At 43.0% G+C, this 27,108-nt stretch overlaps 1 protein-coding gene across 3 annotated transcripts in view; it reads left to right on the top strand.

Annotated features, from left to right (window-relative positions):
- The window catches only part of slmo (PRELI domain containing slowmo), a 60,250-nt gene extending 45,712 nt beyond the window's left edge, over positions 1–14,538 (top strand). For all 3 annotated transcript variants that reach the window (XM_070527457.1, XM_065433324.2, XM_065433323.2), the window contains 2 exons: positions 2,606–2,708; positions 11,938–14,538. In XM_070527457.1, the coding sequence (XP_070383558.1) occupies positions 2,606–2,708; positions 11,938–12,059 (225 nt within the window). In that variant the 3' untranslated portion in view covers positions 12,060–14,538. The remainder of the gene's footprint in view (positions 1–2,605; positions 2,709–11,937) is intronic.
- The last annotated feature ends 12,570 nt before the right edge of the window (positions 14,539–27,108 follow it).

The raw sequence follows: 27,108 nt of genomic DNA, 5'->3' as shown, positions 1-27,108 counted from the left end.
GCGTTGAAAGCAAAATGGCTGCTGTGATCACTAGCTACTACTGGTAGACTTCTGAGACCACGGTAGCTGAGGCTTCTCGCACAGGCAACTGATGATTACCATAACGAAGTGGGGCTATTTTTGGTAAACAGATGTTAGGTGCCACAGTGTAACAATGAAAAATTGCGGTGCCTTTTTGTTATTTATTGCATAATTTCTATGGGTTTCACCTTCTTTCTTATAAAAAAAAAAAAACTAAACTGTGACAGCCTACTAGTACACATGACCTCGAATCGCAGCAGCCACAATGGTGGCCTTTACTGCAGTCGCCTCACGGCCTATATGGCCAGCTCTAGAAGGTGATATCTGTTGCCACGGTTGTTCCACTGTTAAAACAAGATTGTTTTTTGGGGGGGGAATGCCACTGTGCAGTGTCTTGCACTCTTAAAAAAAAAACAATTTGCACTGATTGCTCTATTGCACATGTTTTTATGCATGTACATAAGATGCACCATTATATAAGCTGCACCACCGAACATTTTGGAAAAGAACATGTCTTATACAGTGGAAAATATGGTATGTTGCATTCATGTGGCATGTATAAAGTGATCTGCAACAGAGTATCGTCTTGCACTGGAGGGCACCTGCTTCAAATCTGAATTTGTAACACTACCTACCTACCTACCTACCTACCTACCTACCTACCTACCTACCTACCTACCTACCTACCTACCTACCTACCTACCTCCCCTTCGTCATAGTAAGTAGGCACACTTCGGTGGTCTGCCACAGGTGTTGGCGTCCTGAAGTGCCTATGGAATGGCATTTTCATTTTTATGGATAATATGAGGCAAGCAATTAGATTTGTACCCTACCTCTTGCTCTAAGCAGCTGTGAACACCATGCCTGTGGAATGAAGTTCAAAACTTAGTTTTCTGTGTGATAAGGGAAAGAATGGTCAGTTGCCTGCTTACAACCATTACCTTTTCTGCCATCATCCAAGCCTGCCTTCTCACTGTTTGATTCTTAGGTGTGGCTTCCTGTATCATCACTAGAAGGAAAAGCAGCACAGTCAAGTCAAAGGAAGCAGTATCGATGCCTTCGTGCTGGAACCATCTGCTTCATGGAAGGTCCTAGTCATTGGCCATTGAATGAAACTTCATTTACCCTTAGATTTGCTGATTTTTGGAAAGTGGTCCAGACGGCCTGGTAGGCTAGTGCTGCATCTAAGATTCTGAAGTGACATTTCAGGCAGGCATATTCGGATTGCTTACTTTGCTCCTTCCGTGCATATTGTGTCCATTATGTAAACATGGCCTCTGCCAAGGCCGCAAAATGGAGAGAGAGAAGATGAGATTAAGAAGTGCCTTCAAATGCGTAAATATTTAGTTATGGATGAAAGAAACAGGAGAGGCAAGTGAGCATTTCACAGAAGGGGATAACAAATTATTGAACTAAAGAAGAAATTAATGCTCCATTGAAAAGTACTTTCCCAAAGGGCATGCAGCTTCCAATACTGAGAGCTAAAGTACTGAAGTAAATATAACAGCAATGAAAAGGGGCTCTCTGCTGGTGTAGTGGTAGTACAAGTATGTGACAGCATTTTGCTGCATTCTGTGCTGGTCACCAGGTCCACCTGCTTTCTTATTGTGGATGGCCACTTCTCCTGGGCCCTTGTTGCTTTTTCTTCTTCGAGTCTTTGTGGACCTTCTTTATCCTAGTCAGGATTAGTTTCCTTTTTTGTCTTAAATGCCTGCCTCTGCTTCCCCTCTTACTGTTCATGTGTCCACTCACTTGATCTTTCGTTTATAGTATGGTGCCCTGTATAATGCCATAGGATTCTAGGTGAATGTTTCTTCTTAATAGTATCAGTGCTAATTGCTTTCTGATATTGTACAGGAGCTGAAGTTGCTCCCTTAAGTTGCTGAGCTTGAGTTCTGTGACTTGGGCCCAAAGCAATTCATTTCCATTGCATAATTGTACCTCCCAATTGAATACTGTATTTTCAACCTACACGTATGGCCATGACACTTTTGTTATTCTGAAGAATGTTAAATTTAACTAGTAACTAAGTCAGCGAACATTCCTTGGTAGAATGGTAGTTGGCACCATATGGCTAAGTGCAGTTTCACATAGTGTAAATATCCAGTTATCCAGCTTGTGACTGCAAATCATGAAATGCTATACTTGTAGTGGTCTTGTTGAACTGGCTGTAGTTAATTGAATGATACTGTCATTGTCACTTGTAGAGGTTAATGCAGACTGGAGATTGCTTTGCACACTTACTAATACCTATATTGTTGCAAAGCATCATAGACTATGGTGTGGTCTTGTAGTACTGCTGCTTCTGCTCTCCTCGTCACTGCCATAATCAAGTCTAAAACATGCAATTCAAATGCTTAAGTGAAAGTTTGTGGTTGTCGCAGTACCGCAAGCATCAAACATGGTATGCCGATTGTTGTCTCAAACTAATGACAGCACAAACATAGCAAGTTATAAATCTACCATGTGTATTTTGGTAAATGGGAAGATAATTCAGAATTTTTGATAAGCTATACTTGTGACTGACAGTTGAAAGGCTATTCAGATTCCAAATGGCTCTTATTCATTTTGTGTTTTCTTCCAGTACATTGATGACACAAGAAGCAGTCATCACAATCAGGGGCGTGCCTTTGAGCAGCTACTTGGAAGACTTTGTAGCCAAGGCAATCTCTTCAAATGCGGGAAAGGTGAAAAATTCTTTCTCATACTTTTTATTTTTTATTGAGCTCTTGAATTAATTCTGCATTTCCAGCCTTTTCATGCACTTAAATATTGTCACTTAAATCATAAAAGCCCTGTAACACATTTTTGTGAAAGTGTGGAAAGCTCTGGTGCTGAAGGATGTTGCCTTGTTAATCTTTTCCAGGAAACAAGTTGTTTGTGTGTCGTGTATAAGTGGAAGTATAAGACATTGCCCATGCTGCACTTGCATGCCATGCTGCACTTGCATGGGCTGAACTTTCATTTTGTAGTCCCTTGTGTGCTGCAAGCTGTAACAACTTGTAGTTGTCTGCAATGCACCACCAGTTGTACATCATAATGCAGAGGTTTGGTGCCAATGTTGTGGTATCATTCTCTGCCAAGAAATAGCACCACCACCATATAATTCATGAGATTTCAACACTTAGTTTGCCCTATCTTCGGCTGCCAGCATATTTTGACTCTGAAGAAAGCTCACAATTACCCGCCGTGGTTGCTCAGTGGCTATGGTGTTGGGCTGCTGAGCACGAGGTCGCGGGATCGAATCCCGGCCACGGCGGCCGCATTTCGATGGGGGCGAAATGCGAAAACACCCGTGTGCTTAGATTTAGGTGCACGTTAAAGAACCCCAGGTGGTCAAAATTTCCGGAGTCCTCCACTACGGCGTGCCTCATAATCAGAAAGTGGTTTTGGCACGTAAAACCCCAAATATTATTAAAGCTCACAATTAACTGTCAATGAATGTTATAGCTGGCACTCGAAATTCTCAATTGATGGGGAAAGAGACATCTATGTGTAGACCAGAGTAATAGCACAAACATGAGGGATGGACAGAGGAGGTGAGACACACAAATGCTAACCTTTCCTTTAACAAATTTTCTTTGATGCAGGAGAGGTAATATATGCAGTCTAAGTATGATTTTTCAAAAACACTAAGAGCCGTGGCCATAGGCGCCAACTATTCCCCCATTTCCCCCAACGTGTCATTGCCAGAGTTTTGCCACCCACATCATTTGAGGTTCCTTTTGACTTACCTCGACGTTTTCACTTAAAATTTTGTTGTGGCTAATAGCTTACTGCATCACTTCTTGGCGAGGACGTGCCAGGATTTTAATTCAAGCTTTGCTTTATTTCTGCAAATCCTGACAATAGGAGAGCAAGTGTATTAGAAGTACCAGCAGTGGCTGCCTCATCCGTATTTTCTCCCTTCAACATTGTTTTAAATTTCCACTGTAAACACCATGCATGTATAAATATATACACAGCACAAAGTTTATTATATTTTTGTAGAGAAGGAGGTAGCCAATTAACAATTATTTCTAAATGTACGGATAGCTAATGCCTAGACAATGAATATGTTGCTGTATGTTCACCTCACTTCAAGATGCTTTGCATGCATATGCAAAGCATCTTGAATCTTTGCAGCATCAGCATCTTTGCATGCATCTGCAAATTGCACCCAATTAGTACGTCACTGAAAACAGCAGTTAGAAGTCATTTGGGGGTGCCTGGGGTGACTACAAATGCCTCATTGACACTTTGATAATTAGGACAGTACTTCTCGAATTAGATAATTAATTGCAGTTGTCAAATTAAATTTCAGGAATGAAATAGTTACTGGCGGCTACTCCACTGTACTGGAAACAATATGCACTAGGTTTTCTTCCAGTAATGCAACTGCTCTTTTTTTTAAGTCCTGGTGCATGATAGTTGGGGCGCCCTGTATAATTCACTCAGTAACCGAAATAAGGCCATGCCGCATTCACTCGAAATCAGAATCAACAGCAGTCATGCGCAGGAGCGCTTATACTCAGACTCACAGAAAGAAAGAAAGGTGCAAAGAGAGGCTGCAGTTTTGCCTGAAATGCGAAGCAGTATTAGTTATAGCAAAGTATACAACAATTACACAAAGGAAGATTATGCTGTCAAGAGGCGCTGGTGGTGGGAGGGACTCGGGCTGTGGAATTTAATTGTCTCCTACTATGAGGTCTTTTAAATTCTCATATAAGGCCATCACTTCAGTGAACAATTCTTCAAGGTCACACGAAGTTTCTTCAAGTGCAAAAAAATAAAATATATTTAAAATTTAAAATATGGCTGTGACAATGAGCGAAAAATTGGGCAGTCCAAAAAAATGAATGCAGGCCTTTTTCTGCCCCCAAGGGCTCAAATTACCATAGGGACATCCGAAACACCTCTGAGGGCCTGCCAGTACTCCATTAGGTGTTTCCGTGCTCATAATGTGACGGGAGAGGGTAGGGGCACGCTTGTATAATTAAGGAATACAAACTGTGTCCCGTGACAGTCACCCCTTGCTACTTTTGGTATGCTTGACCACAACACATCGCATATTTTTCACCGCCTAACACCGCTGTATTGCAACGAAGCTGACTTTTGCAAACCGTCATTATGCAACGCTTGACCCATGCCGTGCTTTCCACGCTTTGAAACCATCAACAAAGATGACAAAGGCGGAGTCGGTGCCATTGCTTAGCTGCGGTGAATTCTTACAATGAAAAACACAGCAGTAAACAACGGGAAGCTTGGTGGTAGTGAAGGTCGAAGCAGCTAGGCCTAGCATATCTGCAGTGGTGGCTACGGCTACCAATAGAATGTCATGCAAGAGCATTGGTTCAAGGCTGTGAGGTAATCAAAATCGTATCAGTGGTGGATCCAGTTAATGACGTTTCGAACATGCAGTGATGGCAAAAAGACTGATAAATCGGACGGTGAAGGGTTTCAATGTCCAAAATTTCAGGTGTTCTTATACGTTGGCTCTATGGGTTAATATAAGGTTCAGTTCAGACACCTTCATCGGGCATGTCTGAAAAATTGCGAGTCCAAAAAATCTGTCATTGACTGTCCACACGAATTCAGAGGAAGTGTGCGTGTAGCACAGCCATGGCTTTGAATACTCTGAAATTGGCCTGAGAGAATGCGAGTTGTTTTCCCGATAACCCGACAAATGATGAGCTGACGCGTCTTGTGCCCAGCCTGTCAATCATTTCACTCTCCATTACTTCTTACAAGCCTCTCTTTATTCTTGCAAACAACCGTATCTACCTGATTTTCATGAATTTAGAGTGAGAAAATATAAGTGTACTTGAATGTAACATGCTGCTGATTTATGAAAAAAATAATATAGCATGCCTCCTATGCTTGCGACAAGAAAGGAAGCATGCAGAATTTAATTTCACAGAACATAATGAAAGCGGTGTGTTATAATTGCCATTTGTGCTTCATTGGTCACAAACAGGAAGTGCACATAGGCAGTATTCATGAGCGATGATCTTTGGAGATACTACTACAGTAAAACCTTGTTGATTTGGATTTCATTAGCCCTAAGAAAATGTAAGAATTTAACTGAATGTCGAAATATCGAGGGTGTCATGAAAAGAAATAAATGCTTACTACATCACACTCCTACTGAATTAATCACAAATTGTATCTCTTTTGCACAAAAGCAGTGTAGAAGCTGCAATTCTCGTCATTCGTGACTGATTAGCACTCGCAGTAGATTAGGCCTCATGACTTCCTTCACAGCGCGGCCATGACACGCGTCTTCATCTGAGACACTCTTTTCACTACCATGCGCACACCTCAGTTGTCTTTTTGCCAGTGCACTGGTTGCCAACAGATCCTCCATCCATTGCAATGTAGAATGTGCATCATCCTCCACAGCTTTTCACCGAGTCAAAAGGAAACTGCTCTTTGCCGCAGCCGCTGCAGATGAAACCGTGGTTGCTCTTGAAGAGATCATGGACAGCGACCTTGCGGTTCTGTAGGCACGTGGCTGACGCATGCACAGAGACAAAATGAAACTACCATTTACTGCAACAACTGCAGATGAAAGCTTGGTCTCTATCAATGCAATCATAAATAGCGACTATGCAGTTTTGAAGGCTCACGGGCGACGTGTGCACCGAGTCAAAACAAAACTACTGTTTGCTGCAACTGCTGTGGAAGAAAAGCGGACGCTATCGGTGCGATCATGGACGGTGGCCTTGCAGTTCTGAAGGCACAGGCCAGACGCGTGCACTGAGTCTAAATGAAGCGGTATAGTGTGGAGAATAGCTGTGGCTATTGACGCGATCGTGGATGGTGACTGCACGGTTATGAAGCCACACAGCCAATGCTGTGTTATGTGCGGCGATAAGTGCAATAATGGCTTTACAGGTGCAAATAGACACGAAGCATTCTGGCGTTGCTGTCATTCATAGAGTTGATACAACCAGCTCTATAGGCAAAGCTACCTGCAGCACCCATGTATTAAAAGTGGAAGTGCAAGGGTGCCACCATGTTGCTATGCTGAGCAGGCACAGACGAGAAGCCATTCAGACAAAAAGTGCAATCAAAAGTGATCCTGAGCCTTCCTCAGTATAGTGACAGCTCTAGTTCAGGCGTCTGCAAACGCACCCTTTCACGCACCATAAATTTTTGCTAAAATTTTATAAATAGCCATCGAATCTTTCTAAAAAATATGTGGAATTATCTTTACGCATTGTTCATACGTACGTGCTATGTGTAAGTACTCATTTTTACATCATATCGTGATTATTTCTAGCCTTATATCATCCACATAGGTAGCAACATGGTGCTTAGCTTTTCCTCTACAGTCAGTAAAGTAACTCTATGCTTATGATGGCTAGAAGGAGCACTTTGACGGGCCAGAGCGAGGAGCTGCACCAAATGGCAATAAAACATGGCTCCCCTCTTAGGGGGCGCTGTGTGCACCAGGAGTGTGTTCAGCCAATGCAGCAGTGCATACGTATAGACATAGCTACAACTGAATGCAGGCTACTTTTTCGCCTTCTTTTTGTGAGTTTATAATTTTTGCATACATTGTGGACATACTTGCTTTTATCCATTCGCCATGCCTTGCATGTCTGTGCGAAAAGAGCGAGAAACGGTGCAATGACAGCCGGGAGCGCATGTGTTTGTCATATGTCGGTGACTGGCAGCGGAAATGCGTGACGCACAATGTGCCTTTTTTCTCTTAGTCACTGCGCACCTCGGATAGAGTTAAAGCTGAGTAGTAGATAAAATGCTGCTATTGCTGTTTTAGTTCAATCCTATACTACAATCGGGTCATCTACAACTACTGAATTTCGTAACTGAAATCTCGCAATTTGCTATGCTTTGCGACAAAAATTGTTTTGCACCACCCAGACCAACTAGTGAGCAACATAAGCATATCATATTAAAGAGCCCCTCACCAGGCCACACAGCAAACTTTGGTTATGCGCTGGAAGTTATGTGTCCTCTAAGAAGTCTTCTGCCCCAAAAATATTTCAAATTGGCTTATTAATAGCCGAGATAGAAATATTTCAGGGCCGTGAACCCATGATTTCAGAAGGTGAGCTTCGCCGCAAACATTGACGCTTTCTCCACTTGCCTCGTCTAGCCTCTGCAAGCGAAATTCCTTCCCTGAGTTCTCCTATACCAGAGCTCATGGATCGCATGATGGATACGTCACGGGCCCCACCTTCACTTTTTTTTTCTTCTCACTTTTTTGCGGTGCAGCGCATTTCCGCTGATGACGTAGCGCGCGGGCTGTTGTGATAGTTTCGTTTTGCGCAGCGCAGATTTTGCACGCTGTGCATGAGGACACCTGGCTATCGGTGTAAGTCAGTACTACACGAATACTGAGGCAGACACAAGCGGATCGCAGAGCATGATCACATGCTAAAACGAGGTAGAAAATAACAGTTTCGGTGTCTGCACAGTCAACTGCACAACGTGGGAACAAGCAGACGAAACAGAAGTACATCTCTCTTGCTGCAGTGGGAAGTAAAACAAGAACATGCAGACATTCAGTTTCTGTGTTTTATTTTTATTTTTTTTGTAAAGTTTAATCTGTCTATTCAAGCAACATATTACACAAATAACAGATGTTGCCTTGAATAATTCTCGAAGTCGCGTGTCGCCACAAGCAACGTCGCAGCACAAATAGTTGTACGTCACCCTCCTGCTTGGAGCGCAGCGGCTGCGAGGAAAAGGGCAAATATCATTCGGTTTGAAATTTCAGATCTTTTCAAGGCACGTAGCGATGTAATACTTTGCAGACACTATGGTTATCGCACATTGTATGCTCTGCGCTTGTCAGCTCAAAATGGTCAGACCTGGTGAGGGGCCCTTTAAAAAGCAAGCTGAAGTCTAAATCAGCCCTGAATAGCTCTCCCACAGAAGTATAATTATCATCCATAGATTATGCAATTAAGTGAGCTGGGTGGTTCAGTGGTTTCGTTTGACCTTCTCACATTTTTCTTGTGTGCATGTTATAGTACCCACAGTTCATTTCATTTGTCATGCACATGTACCATGTATACAATGATACTTTTTCCAGAATAAACAGTGTCGGTACATCTGCACTGTTGCTCCCTTTGCCGTGCTCTTAATTTTTGGCATGAACAGCAGCCGTGATATGGAATGTTGCAATTTAAAATAAACTGTTGTTTTACATGCCACTACCATGATCTAATTATGTCAGGCATGCCTCAGTGGGGGCTCTATATGGGCTTCTTAACTTGCACCCAGACCACATGGGCTTCTTTAATGTGCACCCAGTGCTCGGTGAAAATTTCAGTGTATGTTTAGGTACGGTCGAATCTCATTGTAACGATTCACGCAGGACTGCTGAAAATCTTTCGTTATTCTGAAAGATTGCTATAGTGAAAGCCCCAAAATTAACCATTCTGCCCGTCAACCCATCAGTTCATGAGTTGCCACCCTTTGAGCTGTCCATGAAAATGTCGCTGTTGGCTCTCGACCTGTGCTCTTGCTATTTTCCGTAGATTCTGCTGCGATGCATCACCGAAGCACCGTATAGTAAGAGTGACGAGCATGAAGTAGATGCTGACTCTGAGAAAACTACTGACAAAAAGGAAGCTCCATGTCGCTTCCAAAGCGCAATGTTTCATGTTTGTTTTTCACATTCCTTGCTGCGGACACCGCAATTGTCTCGCTCAAGGTGGCCACCTGAAATATTCTAAAGTGCAAGTGCGTGTAAACGATGTCGTCTGGAAAGTGCAAAATGCAGCCGTGTGGCTCCGCCATGAGTTCGGAGGTTACATTTTTCCACACGCATAGCTAGTACGGGCACAGAAAGAAGCTTGAAAGAAAGAGCTGTGCGTAGAAAGGGCAAAAGAAGGAAGAGATGTGCCTCTGTTGCTAAGCGACACTTGCCAGGGTGGAGCACACGCTCGCAAAACCCGATGCGTCATCGCCTCCGGAATAGATTTAAAAAATTCTCTCCTGCGTTTTTTTTCCCAACTCGTGCTCCTTGGTGTCCGCTTTCTGCATCTTGTTGTCTGCTAGCCTACTGTTTTGACTCCCTTGAAACATACACGGAAATCTAAGAACCCCAAGATTTTGGAATATTAGTTCGCAGTACTGAGGCATTGTTAACATGACAGGGAAACTGAATAATGATCGTTATTCTAAAAAGTTTGGTATTCTGAAGATTGTAGTACTGAAATACTTTTACATTGAAACCATAAGAAGTCAGCTGGGGATTTCTGAAAAGTTCGTTAATGTGGTGTTCAGGATAATGAAATTTCACTATACGTATGTGTATATGCCATGCATTGCTATATACATGCAGTATATGCAGGTTATAGTGCCACACTATTCTATCAGTAAAGTTTCTAGTACCTTGTCTTACATTCTTGACAAAGTTATTCCTCGTAATTTTGAGAATTGCATGCCACAAACGAGAGGAGAGGGGGTTAACTGAGGAGTTCGATTTTTATTAATCGTATCATAAAAAGCCAAAAAACAAGGACACCAAGGACAACATAGGGGAAATTGCTTGTACGTACTAATTCAATTAAAGAAATGATAAATTAATGGCTATGGAAGTGGATGAAAACAACTTGCCACAGGTGGGGAACGATCCCATGTCTTCGCATTATGCGTGCGATGCTCCAACCAATTGAGCTACCGTGGCACCGTTTCCCCATCCACTTTCTTGGGTATTTATCTTTTTACTACTAGAATTAACCTTGGGAGTGTTAGCCAGCCCCACCACTTACAAACCTTCACGGCGGAAGCAAAGGCCATTGGGTGTAATTGGAACCGATTTGTCGGGTTGTTTGGGTGTCGGCAACTAAAGTTACAGCTTGGTGCCAAATCGACTCATATCTATTTGCGAAGGCTGCATGACACTCGTAAAGCCCCCTAACTGTCTCGTAATGAAAGTGAGTCTAAGGTATGGTAAGTTTGTCATCCACGGCTACTATTGCCATCTTTGCAACACACCGCACGGCAGCATTTCATTCCGGATGCTGTTGGTAGATTCACATCAGTCTCTTGTCGTAGCTTCGAGCATGGTTATTGAATGCAATCCACAAAATAAGCGCATCAAAGCACATTTGGAATGCACACAAGGCATTTGCCGTTACTTCAGTATGCTTGATGGCAGAAATTGTTATAGCACAGTTGTAACTTTTTAAGTGTCTTATGCGTGGCTGCATAGCTTTGTTCTACAAAGCTTTATGTACTTCTTTACAAAAGTTTCTTGCCTATCCAAACGAAAATCTGTTTGCAACATACCTCGTGTAGTATACTAGCATCCATCTGAACACAAGCTTAATTGGCTGCTGCTGACTGTTGACCTTGTGTCTTCCTTTACTGTTGAGCAGCATTTACCAGTTCTGCAGTAATAACAAGCTGCACCAAATGGCTACTCATTACTGCTGTGCAGCACCAAATGTTCCCAAAGAGGTCTGTTTTTCTGCTCCAAAACTGCTTTTCCCTGCTCCAAATCCTAAACTTGCTGGACCACCACTGTAATTATACAAAGCCAAAAGATTGCAAATAAAAAAAACTGAAAGGTTTCTTTGCTTGTTTCATCTTTTACTGCTTTTAGCAGTAACAACAAAACTTATATTGAACTGTCATATGTGCTACTTTTCACGTCTCTTAATTACTTTGTAGCATTCCTGAGACCAAATCTTGTTAGTCTGATGAACAGAATGGGCAAACCTACAGGTTATGTTAATAGGATATTTTGTATACAAAGAATACTCATAACCTACAAACAACATCTAGGGGCTGTAAGTGCTTGCCGAAGGTACTTCATTGGCATTTCATTTTCTCATTGGTAATTAGTTTGAAAAGGAACAGTCTTGCTTTACTGTGCAATGCGTACATTGCAATTACTTTTGGCAGTGGCCTTTATGTATGTACTGGACCTGCCTCATTCTTTCTATGCAGGGACGCTTGGCTATGGAGTGGGTTATTGGTCGTATGAGTCAAGAGGTACAAGAACTGACAAGCCGAACTGTGAAGAGTGTCGATGGGATCATCACATCAGCTGCCAAGAAAAGTATGGATGACCTGAGCCACTTGACCACATCAGAGCCACACTACCACTTCAAGAACTGACACTGGGCCTTAGCTAACTGCATGTTTTTAAAAGGAAGAAGCAAGAAACCAGATTAGGAAACTTAACCAATTGAGGGCACGTGGCTACTTGTCTGAACAGCCCCTTGTGCTTGTTTGTGTCGGAGTATGGCGATGGAAGAGCTCATCTTGAAACGTGGACATTTTTAGGTCGTCAGTGTTTGTGGAGGTCTCTGACCAATTTCCATCGTGATGTGCCCACATGAAGGTTGTGCATTTGTCATACGTGTACAGTGTTCTTGATGTGTTTCGCATTCAAAGGAGCACAGTGCGCACATGGACAGCTGCGTGACATGTTGGCAGGGACTGCTTTGTCACCACTGAAATGACGAGTCAGGCTAGCCAGCTGGTATTAGTGTGTGCAGTTGAGTGCATTATTATGGCACTGTAGATTGTCTATTTATAGGAGGGGATCTGCAGCAGTGACTTTTTTATTTAAAGAAAGTCTGGAAGTGAGTGGATGTTTCTCTGGAGGAGCCTTATATTTTTTGTCGGAATTGCATTTGCTAGTACTTTTTAGCCAGTGTGTGTAAACAAATTGAGGTTTCTCTGCTACTGTAGCCAATAAATTTGCATTGTCATTTGGCTCAAAGAGGGTATTTGTTCCAGGAATGGGAATCAAAATTTTAAATAAAGATTTGTCATGAGGTTAGTGCTGCTAGAAATAACTTGTATTTGGTCTTTTCTGTGATGCCAAAGTTGCAACCTCTCAGGCAGTTTTTCTGCAGCCAGTTGGGGAGAATTATACTGGTCTTTTGCCTGTGCTGTAGTGTATGCTTTATGTATGTTATGTGTCAGCTGCATGTTATTTAATGTTTGCGAACATAGGCATTCAATTTTATTATGTAATGGAATTCATTTTTGTGACAGCACATTTCTTGATTTCCATTTAGGGAACCACGTTGTGTAGTCCAGTTGTACAATGATTATGCACTAGGAATCCTGGTATGTTTTTCTGCAATTTGCAGAAAGGCTGCTATTCATGCATATTGCATTTTTTGTAGGTGTCTTCAAATAATGCATGTTGCCACAGAATGTGGTGATACGTTCAAGCACATAGACTATGCTTCCTATGGCAGATCTTTTCATTTTTGCAGATTCAGTCAGGAGGTGTGTTAGGCTTTCTCCCATCTTGTTGCTGTTCAGAAGCTTTCTTGTATTGTAACTTCAAGATCATTAGATTACTTATTGATATAACTTGCGTAATTGGCTACAGTGAATATTAGACTTCTAAATGTACACATTTATTTTGGCTAATGTGTTTACATGCAGTTATGTATGAATGCTTTCTTCACCTTAATGCAGTGGCTTTTCATTGAGGATAACAAATGTTGACCTGGTGGATGTGTGGGAACGGTCTGAATATTGGGACTCTTTCCACATCATATGGCACCTCCTCGACCACACCTCGACCATGTTGCAGTGTGGCCTACGAGAGCCAGGTACCATGTCTGCAGCTCAATGCCTGACTTGAGACCTGCTGTAAGGAGTCCCAGAAAGCATGATGCTCATGTCGCAGGATGCATTCTATCCAACAGGTTTAGTAAAAATCCTGCGTTAAGAACAAGTAGCCAGCAACTAAAGCCAAATTTGTAACCACACACTTGTTTTGTACTACACTGAAAAAATGTGCCACAGGTGCTTTTCTTTGTTGTGTTCAAGCAGTTTGTAGAGGTGGGGGATTTTTATGAAAGCATATTTATGGTAGCGCAGAGCCTCACTTTTAATCAGAAATCCAGTGGAAGGTGTGCAGGCATAATAATTCAATTTGCTGCAATTGAAGGCACAAGTGTGACTGCCACTTTCACTAGGTCTTTCAAGTGTGATTACGCAGTGCAGCGCACAATTGCACCTGTCTTTTCTCAGCTGTTGGCTGCATACATTTCTTGTTTGTACCTGCCAATTGTCGCCTACCACTTTTACTGTTTTGCTGCTGTGAAGTTGTCAGTCTTGGAGCACAATTTCTGGTGTTGTGGTTTTATAGGTGCTGACGTGTTCAACCGTGGCCTGTATTGTTGCAGGGCTGTATCGTGCAAAGTTGCGTCCAGTGTCTTGACTTTGGTTGCTTGCGCAACCGTGAAATACAGCTTGGTGCAAGTAATGTGGGATCAGCCAGTACCTTGAAACATTCTTCCACTCTTGCTTTAGAATAGATGTTGGACTGAGTAGACGGAGAGTGTGCATACATGCATTTGCTCCGGGAACAAAAGAAACAGGCTATTTTTATAATGACCTGAACGTTTAAACATTTGGTGCGAACCACACCTTGATATGTATAAGTGAATACAGCCATGTACTCTACAGTATCTAATTCTCCGGATTAGTTTTCTCTATAACAGGCAAGCCTAAGAAAAGTAAGTTGAAGTGCTGTAAACAGTTTGGTACAAATAAAAATGGGAACATTGTGACCGACTTGCAATCTCTTCAGAAATAATATATCATCTTTGTTTGCATCAAAACTCATGTGAATAACTTGAGAAAGGTATCCATGTTTCTTAAGCTCATTAAAACATCTTTCACAAGGCAGAGCGGGCTGCAGCCATTTTTTACGTCCTCTTTCTTTTCTGCTTTGTTTCATTATTTCTTTAGTCTTTCTTCAAGGTACCACCATGATTAATGGACTCTTTTGAGCAAAATTTCTTGCTTGCTGCAAAGACACGAGAAAAGCTGAAGTCCATATCCCCCCATATTTGTAGACTTAAAATGCTTGAAAACATGGTTCCATGAAAACTGTGTGCTTTTATGATTTCGGCATGGTATGCATGTGAATTTGTCATACCGATACCTACCAATAACTATCCATTTATTAACCTCGCACATGCATCATAGAGCTATACAAGAAAAATGCGTAGCCCTTGAGAAATTCAACGAAGAATGTTTTCTGAGAACTGTTAGAAGAGGAGCCCTGAAAGATGATGTTGGTATAAAAGGTGTTCTAAACAATTAAAACATTCAAACCAAGCACCTGCTACTTATATAGCAGGGCAGGGCAAAGACACCTTGCAGATGTATCATGATGCATATACAAAATACTGAGGCGATAAGTATTTGAGATACAAGATACAAGTGGGTGGGTTGTATCCCATACAATAATTGTCGTTTGCATCTACTATCTTTGTTCATACAGGCACTTTCAACTGCCGTTCATCTGAACAGAAGTCTACTTGGAGTTGCATGGCACTTCCGTGTTCAGTTAAGCATACGTGGTCACGTGATAAGGGTGTAGAAGCATCTTTAAATGAAGAAAAAAGCATCCTTCAGTATTTTTCAAATAACTAATAATGTAGGTATTTTTTTGCCAAAAGCTTTATTCAGTTTAACTACATCTTTTTTTCTAACAAACGGGTAGTTAAATAGACAAGACAATGTGAAGCCTATCCTCTGGTTTCTGTGTTGCATGCTTTCTTCAGGTGTCCGTGCTAGTTTTTGCGATTTACATGGTACACTGTCTTTTGCATGTGAGCAGTGTGTAGGGTCATTGACTGACCTAACAAACCCCTTGGCAGGCAGAGGAGAAGCAATTTGCAATGATACGCTATCTACTCGCACCACGTGGCAGTTGATTTGTTTAAACTGGGATTGCCAATCTCAGTTGAAGTCAACTGCCGTTCACATGTCACTGGCAGTTGCAGCTGCCATGTAATACAGCTCAACTGAGATTGACTCAGTAGCAACTGAAAGTTCCCATGTAATGGCGGTAGGTACTTTGATGCATTAGTTCATCTCTCCTCATGGCTCCATTTTAGGGGCCACTGCAAGTTTACAGGTATTTACTTGTAAATTTATCCCCCGCCAGCAGATCTCCTTTAAAATTTCCTCTACAAACATGTACAACCTTTTTCGGCATTCTTGCAAAGTATTATATCGCAACTCTGCAACATTCTATGGTGCTGGCTTGAAATCAATACCATGTGCAGTTTTTTTTTTTTTCGTGCCACTTTTATGATTGGCTGTGCATCGTGGTCGCTTCATGCAGTGGGTCAGTGGCTTCTATTTCTGCATGTTCATTTGTATAGTTTTGTAATTGCCACAACAAATTAAGCTTCACTGTGCAATCTGCACATATTACACCATGAATAGGTTGCATGTGTTCTGTGGACAGCGATGTTTATAAAGAATATAGTGTGAATTATACTTTGTTTCTAAGCATCAGTACACGGCAGTAATGTAGCTTAGGGTATCCAGATTGCATTAAACTGAGTTTATTCTACAACAAGGGTGCGCGGATGACCAGGCAGAAAGCTGCCAGTAGAAGCTTGAGGGGAACCTCGCCACCTCACACACAGGCAGCTTCATAGTGGTTAAGCAAAAGCAGACATTATGCATAATTCATAACCTTCATACTAAAAGAACGAACAACCACAATTAGAGTTAATAAACAATATTATAGTGGAGACATTTCGCACACTTTTAAGAGAAATAAGGCACAGTGATAAAAGAAGAAAAAGGACATGAACTTATCACAACAGCAAAAGCTATCGCACAATTATATTGATTAGCCGTTTCAGAGGCAGAATAGATACATGTAGATCATTTTTTTAGAGCATTCAATTGAACAGTTCTGGCATACAAAACTGTAGTATTTGGTCGTTGTAGTTCTGCTCATGTCAACGTTCCAAGGTTATAGCTGACGTAATTTATGAGAAGAAATGTGCTGTTTTAACGATGGCGGTTTGTTAATGTGTCACCATTCTTATTTTATTTATTTTTTCAGTTCTTTATAAGCGAGAAAGCTTATATTTGTATGAGGATAAAATTTTTATAGCTCTGCGCTTTGAAAACAGAGGAGCGGTGTGGCAGAGGTACGGTGCCTTGGAGACAAGACGTATTGCTCTTCCACAATGAAGCTGTTAGCCTCTTGGTGGTCAGAATTTTTCATGTCTGTCCATGAACAAAAAATATCAGTAATGGCTCGCTCCCCCTAAGCGAGCAAAAAATGCAATGGTTCACACCCCTCGTAATGCAGAAGCTAAAAGCACTCAGCATAGTGAAGTGAACAGTGCATGCATTCATTTGAATTGTGCATACAATGTACAGAACAGCATACATTTCAATAAAGAACAAGCTCAATAAAAGCATCCTAACCATCACTAAAGCATTGCATGCCACCCTCAACAGTGGTAGGGGTGGTTTCCGTACTGAAGAATTCCGTACTGAACTAAAGAAGAAAATATTGAATTATATAAAACAGTATTAATAGATGTAGGAAGATAATTACAGTTGCGACGCATAGTACCTATTGCTCTAGACAATTTACTATGTGATTTACTACTTGGCAATCCCATGACATAATTTCAGATAAATATACACCGAGTGATTTGAAAAATGGTGCTATTTCCATTTTAGTACTGTTCAATGGGGGATAGTTGGAACTGTTACTGGGGATGAAACTGCGCTGCCTTTGTTTTTTCTACGTTAATCTTAAGATAATTGTTTATTGCCTACGAGCGTTTGTTTGCAAGCATTACATTGGCTCAATTTGACATTTCAGAACCTGAGTCACCATCAAAAGACATGCTGGTGTCATCTGCATAAATTACACACTTTGCAGATGCATTAGCATTGTCTATTTCTTTAATGTATAATATGAAAAGATACGGACCCAGTATGCTCTCTTTCAGGATGCCTGTTTACACAGGTTAACTCAGAATGGGCCCCGGCTATAGCTACGAACAGAGACCTGTGTTGAAAGTAGGACGTAATAAGAGAATGAGCTGTGCCTTGAATGCCATAACAATCAAGTTTTTTTAAGGAAAACATTGTGACTGCTAAGGGCGAAGGCCTTGGAAAAATCGAACAAAAATTCCAAGCACCATTTTCTTTTCCTCAAATTTCCTCACATTTTTGTAATATAAATTCCTTTTAGGTCAGCAGGGCTAATTCAGTTTACCTGTTTATACAAAAACCAAACTGTGCAGGACTTATATTAAACTGATCAGTAAATAACAAACCCTTGTTAAAATCACCTTCTCTAAGCCTATTGAAAAGCAGGCAGCACTGATACAGGGCGGTAATTTGAAAGATCATTCTTATTGCCTTCTTTTTTAATATTACTGTGACCTTTTCCATCTACATGCTATGTGGGAAAACACCTGAATATAAACACGGATTAAAAATGTACTCTAGACAAGGTGCAATTGTGTCAATAACCAATGTTACTGGCGCTACTTGAATACCAGATGCATAAGTAGCCCTGCTGTTACTTAACGGCAAGAATGAAAGAATAACTTTGCGCATTGTCGCCCTCCCTTAGGGATATTGACTATTAGGCGAGTTCATGCACGAGTTCGATATTATCTTATACCTGACCAAGGGACAGAAAGAATGCATTAAATGCGTTAGCCAAATCAACCCCTTTTAGTTCAATGCCATCTTTTAAAACTCTAGTCTTCTTTTCTACTGTGGCCCCAGTTATCGAAGCGTGTCCTCCAAATTTTATCAAGGAGTCCTGCCGATGAGTTGGAGATTAAAGGCTTAGACATACCATAAAGTTAAAATAGCTTGGTGACATGTGTCCCCAGCAAGTTTCCAAGTGGATGCTTACATCATCATCATGGCAATGGCATAGTGGATTTGCACCAATGTTCAAAGTGTAACCAAATGAAGGTTGAAATTCTTTTTTATTATTATTTCAAGTAACCCCAATGACCCCCACAATGAGGGTATTACTACAATGTAGAGTAGTGTGTGCTGCTTATAATGCTCTTGTAAGCGCGCATCTTGATTTCATGTTGTAACTGTCAAACGAAGAAACGGTAGGTCATGTAACAGCAGATAATGTTCTTCATAAGATAACATGCGAGCTGTGATTACCAGCTCTCAGCTCTTCGGTCAAAGTTTCCAGAAAATATCCTAGTAAACTGGTGCTGCAGGTCTCGGCAATGGCCCGCATTTGGCAGCAGACTTGTCTTTTGCATTCTCATGAATGGGCATTGAAAAAAATTATGGGAGACCATTATTCCACACGTGTTCTTCTTCCCACTTTGTTCTCTCATACAAAATGCTTGTCAGCTCTGATTTAGCTTTTTGTGAACAATAAGTGATCAGGAATGCGCTCTTGATACTTCTGACACAATACAATACAATCTTTGTCTGTCAAAGAGTTAAGTGGGGGTGTGTGAATATTCGATATTTCGAGTATGAATCAAATACTTTTCGCTGCTGGATTCAAAAATAAACATATTTAAATTTGGCGAATATTCACTTCTGTTCAAATATTGGGAATAATGCACATATTGGAGTCCCGAGGACGAAAGACTGGGTCAGCAAGGACTGATCCAAATGATTCTGCTGCAAGATAGCTGTGGGTGCTGCAGAGCGGCACCACTTCGTCAGCAAATGCACGGAATAGCCAACTTTTGTACAATAACTTCCTGTCATTCAATGAGGATGCCTCACCCTCAAGGAGCCTATGCACTTGTCTCGAGACTACAAAAGCACAGTTCACAATAGGGGATCAGGAAATTTGGTTGTGGGAGTTCATTGTGTTTGTTTTTTCTTTTTTTATTGTTTAACCTAGGTAGGACATTAGGCAGTATAATAGCAAGAGCTTGGTGGCGCAATCCACCGCCCCGTTCCAAAGGGGACGCTCATCACATCCATCCATCCATCCAGCCATCCACTAACAAGCAAAGTGATATACAACGTCTGGCTAATATCTGTGGGCAGGAAGGCGATAAGTTAGGTGTGAAATTTAGCGTTAAAAAATCAGGTGTTATGGTATTCAATGAAAACAGTGAACAGACAGTGAAAATATAAGGCGTAAAAGAATATAACTATCTTGGTATTGCATAAACGAAGGCAATAGATATATGGAAACACAAGAAAAAACAATAGCAGTAAAGGCGAAAAGAAATGAGGCCGTAATGAAACACGGAGCACTATGGGGATACAATAGGTACAAGGTGCTCCGAGGTATGTGGAAAGGTGTAATGGTTCCAGTACCCACATCTGGAAATGCGGTTGTTTGCTCGAAATTTGAGGCTTTGTTTTCTCTAAGCACTTTTAAGGACATTTCAAGGACAGTCGGGACTCGACGGCAACCAAAGGTCAGTGGGACATCTCGCATCGGGCTCTCGCGGGAAGACTACAAATGAAGCTGTGCAGGGTGATATGGGCTGGAAAAGTTTTGAAGTGAGGGAAGCTCACAGTAAAATTAATTATGAAGAACGACTGAGGAATAAGGAAGAAAGTAAATGGGCTGGGACAGTGTTCAGGTATATGTATAGAGGAATAACATTGATTCACAGTGGAGGAAAAGAACTAGGAAGCTTACCAGCAAGTATGCGGCCGGTATGGTGTGCAACACAGCAACAAAGAACGTCGAGCGGAAAGTCAGAGCGGCTGAGATAATCTGATGGGTGGCGTCAATGTAAAAGAAACTTGCATCGGGTAACTACTTAAGAGGAAAAAACGAAATCAGGAAAGAAACAAGTTATGATAAAGGGAAGCTCGTTACTTTTCGCAGCGAGATCGGGATGACTTAGAATATGCACTTATAAAGCGAGATATAAGAAGGAAAAAGAAGCACGTGCTTGCTGCAGTAAAGCTAGGGAAACGATGAAGCATGTTTATTAGAATGTGAAGATATCTGCCCAGCGGTCAATTTAGGAATCACTGGTCTCCTCGAATCTCTTGGATTCAGTGAGAGCAAGGGGGAAGTAAACATGTCCTCAATGGAGATTAATAAGAGGCGATAGGAAGATTTGTGGAAGAAAAGGAGGGAAACGACAAACAACGGAAGCATATGAAAAGAAAGTTCACAATAGGAGTTCAGAAACTTTGGTTATGGGAATCAGTTGCATTTTTCTTTTTTTACGTATGTAGAACATTAGGCAATAAAATAACAAGAGCTGGGTGGAGCAAGCCACCGCCCCGTTCCAAAGGGGATGCTCATAACATCCATCCATCATCCATGCGGAAAAGCAATTTTTTCTTTAGTGCAATATCAAATATGGGCGCTTTTTTACCGGTAGCATACGCCGGTACGCACCGTGCTCGCCCTGCTGGCTCTGCGGCATGCCTCCGTGCTTTGGCTGCCGCGTAGCTGCTGCGTTCTAATTGCCAGGAGACCAAAGAGCCTCTATTGATGCCCATATAAACAAGCCACAAGTGAGTGCACAGGACGTGCGACTTAATTGGCAGAAGAAGAGCAGTGCACCTTCTCCTACAAGAGCAGAAATAAAATTTACGTGTCGAGATATGCGGAAACCATTAACGCAAACTCGTAAACTGCTTACTTTCGTCATTGCACATGGCGGTCTGGTAACGAGCGAGAATCAGCAGCACAAATAGTGTCCCACCTGTTGGCACTGACAGTCGTCGTTGGAGATTGGCAACTTACATTGTCAAGCAATCGGGTGACGCAGGCTTCTGCTGATGCACCCAACAGCAACACGGACTACCCAACATTTTAACATTACCTCCTTTCCAACCTGCACGTTTATTTTTGTTCCGTCGGGGCTGCTAATGTGTCGCTCACAATTGGTGCCCCACTTTCTCTCAATGCGGACATGATCGGTTTCGTGGGTATCACCTTCGGCAGCAACTTTTGCGGGCCTTTCCACCCAGTGGCTATCAACTTCGTTCACTTCGGACCACGGGTGAAAATGTTTCATTTTTCCTGGGGAGGGGGGAGGGGGGGGCTGAGGCCCGACGAGCATTCCGAACCCTCCATATATATATATATATATATATATATATATATATATATATATATATATATATATATATATATATATATATGTTTGTCTAATAAACCGCTATTTTATGCATTCAAGCACAAAAGTAACTGGAACGCCATTGCATTACGACGGACACTGAAAATTCATATCTCGGAACTGGTACCGTCTGAGAATTCGTTCAAAGTGAATACGCCGTGCGAACTCAGCGGCTATGATTCGTAGATTGAAATATGTGGCGTAAAGTCCGTGAGCGCTGTGTTCTCGCCGCTTCGGTGATGTTGAAGCGAGAGGCAGCACGCAGCTTAATTCGCACGCTGCTGCAGGCGCTATGTTGAAAGCGATCGTCTTACGGGACGTACGGAGGGACTGTTTTAACTGTTAGAACCTCGCTGGGTTTATCTTGACGTGCGCAGCTTCGCCGAGCTGGGCGAGAGTGAAAACAGAGTATAAAAATAGCATCGCGCAGTACAGCGAAGCGGCGAGAGTAGGTGGAGCCTACCTGGGGAGAAGGAGCGGCGCGCACGCGAGCGAGGAACGCGGATCAGATCTGTGCCCACTCCTGTGGCACGCGAGACAGGGTAGGCAGGCGAGGGAGGAGGTGCGTTCTTCGGCGGCTGCCAGAGTGCCTCGATGTCCTCCTCGCCCGCCGCTCCGCACTGAGTAGAGACAACCGCGGCGTCTACTACGGCGTTGGCCACGCGAATCGCGGACGCCGTAGTAGACGCTTCAGCCGATACCGTAGGGACGCATGGCCGGCGCTCGTGTGTCTAGTGTGCGGTTTGGCACTACATTACTGGCCTTCCCCTGGTTCCGCTGGTGTCTGGGGTTTGTGATAGAAGAACCACGCATTATTTTTTCATTAAGGATAGAAATGCTGACGCATTTAAAGCAGTCAGATTTCAGTGTGCCCTTATTATCCATGAATTCGTAAGCGTCGTTGAACACCAGCTTCTGCCTAGAGGTCGGGATTTATTAGGTATCCTTCTGCAGCTACGCAGTACTGGGTGCACTTTATCACATCTTCTGTGGCTTTCTTTAGGACCAACGCTGGAATTCTACGGCAGACTTCCGTTATCCTTGCCTTGAGCTAATCTGACGTCCGTCTCGATCATGTAAATGCGATCTTTCAAATAACCGGAAAGAAAGAAATCGAGTGGAGAGAGGTCGTGTGACCTAATCGGCCAATTCGCAGGCCCGTGCCTTCCAATCCACTGCGCATGAAAGGTCGCATCCAGCCACTTTCGCGCTCGGCTGCTGCTGTCTGCTTCTGTGGCATCTTGCTGACGCCACAGAAGTGGCAGACGTGACAGCGGGACTTCGCTGAGAAACTCATCCACCACTCCTTCAAGGATTTCGTCCACGTAACGCTGTCCAGTCATTGTGTGATCGAAGAAGATGGGACAGATTATAGCACCGGCGTAACTTCCGAACCACACATTGAGCGACCACCATGGTACTGCTGCCGAGTGCGCTTTACCCAGTGTGGATTGGAGTCACTCCAGTAGTGTGCATTATGCAAATTTAGTTTCCCGTTTCTGCAAAAATTAACTTCATCTGTGCACATGATGTTGCTCAAAAAGTCCGGTGACACATCGGCTTTTTTGAGGACCCAATGCCGGAAATCTAAACGATCCTGAAGGTCTCTATCTTCCAAGCATTGGTGCAGGTTGAGGTAGTACGGGCGAAAGGCCGAGTCCTTTAGAATCCTCCAAACTCATGTCTTAGAAATTGGTACCTGGGCGGCCACGTCCCGCACGCTAGCATGAGGGTTTGAGGCCATAAATGCTAGAACATCCGTGCGTAGGCTAGGACTCAAAGATGGAGTCCTCCGCCGCCGTTTCTGGAAGCTGCTGGTTTCTCTCAGGTTTTCATAATTTCTCATGATAGTCGATGCGTTTCGTCTACCACCACACTTCCATGACTGAAATATATTTGCAGCCTTCTTCTTTTTGGCATTTGCAGCTCCCAAGACAAGGATTATGTTTTCCTTCTGCTCATAGAGAAAGACATGTGGCAACTATCGTAGACTCCAATTCAAGGCTCACTTGCTGCGCTACGGTACGCACTTCATGGCCCGTGGTAGCCGAACAGGTTGCAATCGCGCTGGCTGTGCTCCATGGTCGCAGAGAGGCAATATATAGTGATTCCAAGGCAGCCATTAAGGCCTACCAAACCGGTATGGTCTCCCCCCAGGCCCTCCGCATTCTCCAAAGCGCCAAAAGCATCTCTCCGCATTCTTTATTTTGGTTTCCCGCTCACTTGGGGTCGATTGAGGCTTCTCCCTCTAACCCTAACGAGGGCGCACACGAGGCCGCGCGAGGACTCACTGACCGCGCCGCCTCAGCAGTCCCTCAGCCCCGCGGGGAACCCTTGCTTACGTTTAATGAGATCACCACGCACTACTATCTGTCAAGACGGGTCTTCCCCCTCCCGCACCCCGCCTTATGTAAGGCGCGGGCGGTTACCCTTCGACTTTTACAAGCCCGTGCGTACCCTAACCTCGCGGTTTTTCATGCCATATACCCCGAAAGATATCCCAGTGCGGACTGCCCTGCCTGTGGACTAAGGGCAACATTGGACCATGTGTTGTGGGAGTGTGAAGCCATCGGCTCCTTCTTCAGCGAGGATAGGTGGGCTGCGCTCTTGGGCAGCCCCGAACTCAACGACCAAACCCTGGCCTTCCAGAGTGCCCGCGGCCGTCAAGCTCGGCTTGGCGGTCCCTACGTGGGACTAGCCGGGTGGCGCGGGGTCTCCCCTGCGTCCTCTCTGGACCAAAATAAAGTTACTTCACTCACTCACTCACTGGGACGAAACAAAACGCACCTTTAAACCCTTGCAGTGACATTGTCAATTTGCTTTTGTGGTGATATGAATGGTGACAAAAAAAAAAGAGAAAAGAACATCCATGCACTTTATCTATGCTAAGAGAAGCGCTAATGCACAGAACTTTGCGACTCATGCACTGGTGGACTGTATATTTTTTATTCATCCAGTGTTCTACTGAGTGCCATATTTTGTGTCGCTATTCTCTCTTTTTTCGCAAATTTGTTTCCTTTGCCAAGTGAGAAGGAGTAGCCGGTGCCACCATAAAGGCGCCAACCTCTCCTAATATTCATTTCAATAAAAAAAAAAAGAGAAGCGCTATCACAGCTTGTTTCCAACTGCATAATTATTACCCACAGCGCGCAATAAAAACACGGACGAAGAATAGAGACGAAACACGAGCGCTTTTGTTTCCAATTAACGCCAAACGCGACATGTTACTTCAGCCGGGGCGCGGCAGGTAAAGAACAAGCCCGATAACGATGTTCTTCTTTATATCCTTTTTTTTTTTTCGTTCTGGCTAACTAAGAGGGAGCTTATTCGAGGGCGCTGCTTTATGATGCGGTGGGAGCGTAGCCACGTTGTATTTTTCATATTTCGCAGGGTTTATTTATCAATAAAAAGAAATGGTACGTCACTGAAAATACCGCAATTAGATGTCCCTTGTCTATGCCTACAAGTCCCTCATTTACACTTTGATCTTAAGGAGAGTGCGTCTCGAGTTAGATAAATAATTACAATTACCTAATGATATCTCAGTAATGAAAAAAGTTACTTGCAGCTACTCCACTTTACCGGAAACAATATGCACTAGCTTTTCTTCGAGTAACGCAATTGCTCTTTTTTTTTATAATCTGGGTGCTTCATAGTTAATCGGGAGACCCTGTATATATTTATGACCTTTGCGTACAAGTGACGATGTTTCCATTCCTAATAAATGTTGTAAATTATTTGAAGAGTTTATTTTTTCATGGGTCGTTAGCATTGCTTGCTGGGAAGAGAAGCTTTCGATGGGGGCGAAATGCAAAAACTCCTGTGTACTTAGATTTAGGTGCGCGTTAAAGAACCCCAGATGGTCCAATATTTCCAGAGTCCCCCATTACGGCGTGCCTCATAATCAGATTGTGGTTTTGGCACGTAAATCCCCTTAATTTAATTTTTAATTTTTGGAAAGACAAGCAATACTCAGACTTATATCATTCACGTGTATTTCACACGCCGTTGATAAAAGACTCTGCCGAAAAGGTCACTGAAGTCTGCAGGTTTCTTTCATGGTCAAAAAGCACGCAATACAATTTAACGCGAGATGAACATACAGAAACACATCCATTTTGTAGGTATATGCTATCCATACCTTTAGAAATAATATATAATTGGCTACCTATTTCTCTTTCAAAAATATAATAAACTTTGTCCGTTGTGTATATTTAAATATCTTGTATATGTACATGGTCTCGGACCCCGTAAGAACCCCTTCCCCCCCCTCTTCGTTGTCGGCGCCTATGCTTAGGACCATGTAAGCACGTATACTGGTCTCCGTTCACACCACGTCACGGCCGATGAAGGCCACAAGTATAATTTGCCCACGGCTGCAGCAGGAAAGAACGAACGGCGAGCACCAAGGGCGGTGTGTGTAAACAGGGAGTCTATTGCGCTGTGCGAACTGCAGGAGCTTACCTCGAGAGGCTGTTTCTCAATGCAACTGACCAGGCTCTCACATCCGAGAAGCGTAACACGGTGACCACCACAACCAAGTGAGGCAGCAGGGAAACAGATTCTGCAGTCAATCACTTCAGTGTAGCTTGCACAAAAACTCAGGTTATCGAGCAAGAAGAGCAATCCTTAACGAGACTAAGAATTAAATATGGGAATGCGAAAGCTTTCATTCAAGGAGCCACTCTGCTCTGCAAGCACTGAAGGCCAAAAACATTAATAAAAGCCTAATGCTACATAGCACACGGTGCAAAGTTTAATGCAAGACACGTGCCGATGGCGCATCATCCATTTCAGGAGAGGAATTGCTCATGATAACGTGCACTAGACAATACTGCTACAGATATGTTACGCTACTAGACAGTGACAGGTATTAAGTATGAGCAAAGAATCGTTTGACCTTTATGTTTGGACGAGGAAGAAGAATGATCTATACTAAGAACGGTGAATGAAAAAGCTTGAAGTCATAAAAAAAAATTATACTTGAACTTTTGGCCGTCCAGCAGGCCGAGGATGCCGCCAGAGCCCAAGGGCTTCCGGCCGCGATCTAGGCGGGCCTGTCCCCCCACCAATCTACCGGCAACATAAATAAAAGTTATTTCGCTCTCTCTCTTTGCACAAATGCAATTTGACGAGGCCAGTAAGCTCATTAAGGAAAGGCCTGCTGACGGAACTCTTTTGGCCAGCGGCGTCCGTGCTTGTTCTGAGGTTGCAGGTGTATCTGAACAGGAATAATTTTTTTTGTTGAGGTACCTGGATGACT

This window comes from Dermacentor albipictus, chromosome 1 (genome assembly GCF_038994185.2).
Source record: "Dermacentor albipictus isolate Rhodes 1998 colony chromosome 1, USDA_Dalb.pri_finalv2, whole genome shotgun sequence".
Taxonomy (NCBI): Eukaryota; Metazoa; Arthropoda; class Arachnida; order Ixodida; family Ixodidae; genus Dermacentor; species Dermacentor albipictus.
Note: the sequence above shows the minus strand (reverse complement) of the source record. Positions and strands in the feature narration are given on the sequence as shown.